The sequence below is a fragment of the Camelus ferus genome, chromosome 21, assembly GCF_009834535.1.
Source record: "Camelus ferus isolate YT-003-E chromosome 21, BCGSAC_Cfer_1.0, whole genome shotgun sequence".
Taxonomy (NCBI): domain Eukaryota; kingdom Metazoa; phylum Chordata; class Mammalia; order Artiodactyla; family Camelidae; genus Camelus; species Camelus ferus.
The window spans coordinates 19,736,419-19,742,418 of record NC_045716.1 but is presented as its reverse complement, the minus strand read 5'-3'; the positions used below and the strand labels follow the sequence as shown (position 1 = coordinate 19,742,418).

The following is a 6,000-nucleotide window of genomic DNA, read 5'->3' as shown; positions in this document are numbered from 1 at the left end:
ATGCGGGTTTGCCACATTTACTTCTCTTTTCCTAATTTGCAACAGCCTTCAGCTTCTAATGAGCTACTAGGCAACCTGGGATTCATTCGTTGCCAACTAATTGCCAATGTTCGTTAGTTTTCTCCCGTTTCCTTTTTATCCTATTGGACCCGTGAGATTCAGGATCCATGTTGTTTTCTGCATTTATTCATTGAAAGGATTGGAACTGTGCCAAAAATAATGTTGCAATAATGGCTCCCTGAAGTTTTGGAAAATATAAACATAAATCAGCATGTTGGGGCCACAGCTAATAAAAGACAAAAGAAAAGTTCTTCAATGATGCTTTAGGGGATACTGCTCAGAATTCTCAGCAGAGAAGGCGGGACTACATTGGGGTACTGAGATGTCAGTGGTAGAAAGAAATAGAATGGAGCCATTTCAGAATTAGAAATGATGGTAGTAATATTAACTTTGGAGTCTTATTTGATTAGAAGATTTCTAGGTTTCACCAAATTCTAATAGCTATATGCTAGGGAATATAGAGAAATAGGTCTGTTGGATTGAAGAAGGCAAGGTGATTTACTATTATTTCACTTAAGAATGGTACTTTACTTAACCTAAGATAGATATAATTTAATAAATAGGCATTTATTAAATTTAAGTATTCATTAACTTAATATATCAATAAGTCAATATATTAATGAATGAATACATTGATGGAAGTAATGACTTGTCTACTCAGAGAACATGTCAAATATATCCATTAGTCTACTGGTCACTATGCTCCCCTCAGACAGAAAAATGAAACTGATACTTCTGCTTCATGCCCTCTCTTGAAAGTGAAGGAACCCAAAGCAAAAACACTCAGAGATGATTTGGATTAAGAAATATGCCTTTAAAGTGTAGGATCAAAATTCAGTTGTCTCGATATTTCATTTTGTGGACTTACTGTACAGCCCTAAATACCCTAAATATTGCAATTAGCAAGTATATTAATCAAATATATAAGTATCAGAATGAAAAAAAATTCAGTTGTCTCTTCACTTGAGTCACAGTAGGTAAAAATTTTCTTTTCGTAGTCTACTTCTATGCCTTATGTTTTTCAACTATTTGTTCTGATGTTTTTTAAAATTATGTTACAAATTCAAACTTGATTTTAGTTGAATTAAGGCAAAAAGGATTTATCTATACTTTAGTAAGGAAAAATTGAAGGAGTGGAAACTCCTTGAGGTCAGCTGTGTCGAAATGCAATGTTAAGTTCTGTTGGAAATATACGGAAACTGTGAAGAGATTTAATGGCTCATATTGAGGAAATGTCTAATGGGTTGGATTTATTTCCTTTCGAAGTTTGAAACTACAATTACAGACAAATTCTGAATCATGTCTATATTCTTGGCAGATGATAGGCAGTTAGTAAGATCAATGACCAACCTGACTGTGAGAACCTTATGTTTCTCTAGAGTTCCTGAAATGCACTAAGGTCCCACCCAACTCCCCTCTATCAAGTGAGTCAAATAGCTTGTTTGATTAAGGAAAAGGATGAATTAAAGTCAACAAAATATTATTGTCTCCATAAACACACACTAACAGGAGTTGGGTTTTCATATTGGTTCAGTAGGTTTTAAAAAATTAAATAATAGCGTAAAAAAATAAAACATGGTATATGTTTCAAGTACCTGCAAAATGAAACTTTTTGGCACAGAGGATTACACAAATAATAGATGGTTGAGTCAGGGCTGCTGTGCAGGAAGACTGCAGACATTTTCATTACCCAATTGCTATGTGAAGTAGGGAATGTGAGGGAAAAAAACTTCCTAGACTTAGTTAAACACTGTGAGAGATTCAAAAATGGTCCCTGGAAACAGATGTAATCTGAGTTTTTGTAAATGATTCCATGAACTGACATGACTGATAGGGCATCTCGTACTAGCATTAGTCCTCACCCCTTCTCCTGTTTATAATTCTTCAACCCAGTGGAACTGTCTCCACCTTTCATGGTAAACAACGTTCCTTCATTCTTGTTCTCTGTAGATCAATCCTGGGGACCAAGTCAACCTAACTAATCTCTCCTCTGTCGCAGAGTTCCTGTTGTTGGCATTCTCCAGCCTTGGAGAAATCCAGCTCACGCTCTTTGCTGTTCTTCTGTGCTTATATGTGATTATCCTGAGTGGGAACATCACCATGGTCACTGTCGTCCACCTGGATCGCAGCCTCCACTTACACATGTACTGCATCCTAGGGATTCTTTCCATCCCTGAGACGTGTTGCACCTTTGTTGTCCTGCCCAAGCTGCTCATAAACCTGTTGTTTCTGCTCAGAACAGTCTCATTTATGAACTGTGCCACTCAGCTGTTTTTCTCCCTCGGTTTTGCTGTCACTAATTGCATGCTACTGGGTGTCATGGGCTACGACTGCTATGCTGCCATCCATCATCCACTTCGCTACTCTGTCCTTATGAGCTGGCAGGTATGTGGACAACCGGCAGCCATCGTGCTATGACTGGTTTTTTGTTCTCACTGATAGGCTCCCTCTTAGTCTTTGAACTACCTTTCTGTGGCCCCAACAAGATCAACCACTACTTCTGTGACATCTCACCAGTTATCTGGCTTGTCTGTACCGGTACCTACATAAATGAATCGGTCATCTTCATTGGTGGAATTCTAGCACTCACGGTCCTCCTGACTTTTATTTGCATCTCGTATGGCTTCATTGCTCGTACCATCCTGAGGATCCCATCTTGTCATTGTATTTACAAACATACTTGTACGACAACTATTCTAATATTTTTATTCATTCCTGTAACAGTAGGAATAGTCCTAATTGTAATAAAAGTGAAAAGTAATTGGTAATAAAATCTATGGTAAGGAAACACAGGAAAGCTGTTCCTTAAATGCTTAAAATCTAAAAAACACAATGATATTTCTAAATTTTTACTTAGGTTTTCACAAAGCTTGGGCCATTCATTGGCTTTGGACTTTTGTATCTACAAATGAGATGGTGGCTTTATTTAAATGAGCACATGCTAAGCTTCAGTGGAAAAATAGAAGATGGGAGAAAGTGAGGAGAGAGAGAGAGACAGAGAGACAGGGGGACAGAGAGAGACGCACAGATACAGAACAAATTACAAACTGTGAAAGGAAATGAAAAAAGTGAAATTTAGAAGACAAGAAAACAAAGACAGGTAAAAATGATGAATTAGAACTGAAACAATTAGAACGGAGCAAGGGAAGGACTGGAAAGTCCATCAAGTCAAAATATATTCACAATTTCTGACTTCATCTTCTGTGCTCAAACATGTATTTATTCAATTATCTTTTCAACTAATATTTATGAAGCACCTACTATGTGCCAGACACAGTTGAATGTACAGATGGTACATTAGTAAATTGGACAGATAAAAATCTCTTCTCTTCTTTAATGGGGGAGAAAAAGCTGTCATCATTTCAAATAATCCTTGAAAAATGTGCATTTGTGCATATACATGTGAACAGTTACACACACACACAAACAGGAGGTCAATAGGTAACCAAAGGCAAGAGTGTGAGAAGAACTCTGTAGAAACCATCTCCTGATTCAGGCATGAAGGCATCATACATATTTTTTAATTAACCCAAGCCCCATCTTCCCTGGGTCCCCTTCTTTTGCAAAGTATGGTCTTCTTGAGTGCTGCCTTTACTTCACGGTTTCTCAGGCAGTAAATAATGGGGTTGAGGAGTGGGACAATGACAGTGTAGAGCACAGACACCAACTTGTTGGAACTGTAGGCATACATAAGCTTAGGGCGGGTGTAAGTGAACAGGGTCGTGGAATAGAAGAGAATTACAACTGTCAGGTGAGAGGCACAGGTGGAAAATGCCTTTTGACGTCCCTGAGCAGAAGGGATCCTGAGGATGGTGGTGAGAATGGTGGTGTAAGATGCTACCACTACACAAAGGGGAACAGCAATGACCATGAGGGCCAGGAAGAAGTCCACTAGCTCAGCCCGTGAGGAGTCCTCACAGGAGACATTGAGAAGGGGAGAAATATCACAGAAGTAGTGATTGATATAAGGCGTGCCACAGTAGTGGAGTCGAGCTATGAAAACCATCTTAATCATGGCAGTTATAAGTCCACAGAACCAGCATCCCCCAGCCAGTGTGCCACAAAGCTGGTTGGTCATGATGACGGGGTACCGAAGTGGATTGCATATGGCTACGTAGCGGTCAAAGGCCATGACGGCGAGGAGGATGTACTCGGTGCAGACAAAGGTCACAAAGAAGTAAAGCTGAGTCATGCAGCCATTGAAGGAAATGGTCTTGCTGTGGCTGAGGAAGTCTCCCAGCATCCTGGGGCTGATGACGGTGACATACCACATCTCCAGGAAAGAGAGGTTGCTCAGGAAGAAGTACATGGGCTTGTGTAACTGCCCGTCACTGCGAATGGCTAGGATGATTAGAAAGTTCTCCAGAAGGGTGAGCAGGTAGGTTGCCAGGAAAAGAAAGAAGAGGAGCAGCTGAAAGGCTGGCGGTGTTGGAAATCCCAGAAGAATGAAATGTGTTGTCACTGTATGGTTATCTCCTTCCAGAACCATGGTGAGCATGACTGGCTGTGGGCACAGACAATATCAGCTCCTTCCACGTCCCAGGCACCAGCCTATCATTGTCGACATTTGTAGGCTGCAAATTCATCACAAGAGAAGCTTTCCTGCCTTTAGATCTTTACTTCCTTCTAAATTATGATTAGAAACAAACGAAAAATTTAAAAAAAAAATAATGATTAGAATCAAAACTTTTGAGTCAAAATGTACTTTAGGGAGTGTGTTTGTTTATTTATTTATTTATTTTCAAATTAAGCTGAAAACTTATCCAAAGTCACACAGAAGTGAAACAGGAGCTCCCTGACTCTCAATTTTATACTTTTCCAAGACATCACCACTGGACGCAGGAGGATGACCATCATATCACTCTTTCACTATAAGCAAGACATTTTCATCTACTGCATATGGAAAGAAGGCAGGGGACTCAGTTGCTCATTCTCTAGGTGTAATTTGTATAAGTCACATGACCCCACTGATCTGTAAAATGGGTAGAATCCCCCTTTTTTTTTGACCTATCTAACAAGATTGTAAAGCTTGGATGAAACAAGACTTGAGCAAACACACAGGATTCATAGCAAATTTGATATGAATATTCACCAGCTTCTCAGAGAACAAAATTGAATGGATAATTTAAAAGGTAGTCATTCCCTTGACTCAATGCACTGTGTAGGGGACTTGATTACAAGTCTGAAAAAAAGTACATTCAAATCGTACTTTTGCCCCACTCTAGCGAAGTGAGCATATTACATAAGCTTTTAGAATATTAGTTCTTTAATTTCTAAGGTGGATTCAGTATAATTATACCACTATTTGTGAACATCTAATGAGTCTGAGTTTAAATTCACTAACTACTAAACATAAAATAGATAAACAGCAAGCTCCTTCTGTATAGCACAGGGAACGATATTCAATATTCCTAGAAGGACCCTAGCTGAACTGCACAGTTACAATAATAGCTCTAGAAAATAAAAGGATGCAATGTAGCCTTAGACTGCAGCAACAGATACAGTCGTTCTCAGAGCAGATGCTTTATATTTGAACCTGGAAATAAAAAACAGCTCATTTAATTTTTAAGACTAAGAATTAATTTTTTAAAAAGTGGGGGATATTGTCATAGAAACTATGTGTTCTTTCATTCTTCCTCTGTTTCCAACAGAAATATTAAAGTCCAGATGGAGTATCACCAGATGAATGAGCACAAAATACAGATACAAAGAAATAAGAGGAAAAGAAGGAAGTATGATTGTATTTGATCTGTAAAACTCTCCCTATATACAATATGTATTATATATACATAAATATAGATTAAAGATATAATGGTTGTATTTTGAAAAATGGAAAAATTAATGTACAAGGAGTATGCTTCGCCAGAAGTCAAATGCAATGCAAATCTAATAGGGGGTCCAGGTTACAAGTCTCCAAGACTAGATCATCTTAGTCGCATC

The 6,000-nt window shown here is 38.5% G+C and overlaps 2 protein-coding genes across 2 annotated transcripts; one reads left to right on the top strand and one right to left on the bottom strand.

Moving 5' to 3' along the window:
* On the top strand, positions 1-2,828 carry LOC102506526 (olfactory receptor 10R2-like). Its single transcript, XM_032464762.1, is given in 3 exon segments — positions 1-108; positions 2,011-2,473; positions 2,476-2,828. Coding segments are annotated over 3 exon segments (924 nt in total).
* Positions 2,829-3,580: 752 nt separating this feature from the next.
* On the bottom strand, positions 3,581-4,558 carry LOC102506275 (olfactory receptor 6Y1). The gene has a single exon (XM_006178293.1). The coding sequence runs from the start codon at positions 4,556-4,558 to the stop codon at positions 3,581-3,583; it is 978 nt and encodes a 325-aa protein (XP_006178355.1).
* Between the last annotated feature and the right edge of the window lie 1,442 nt (positions 4,559-6,000).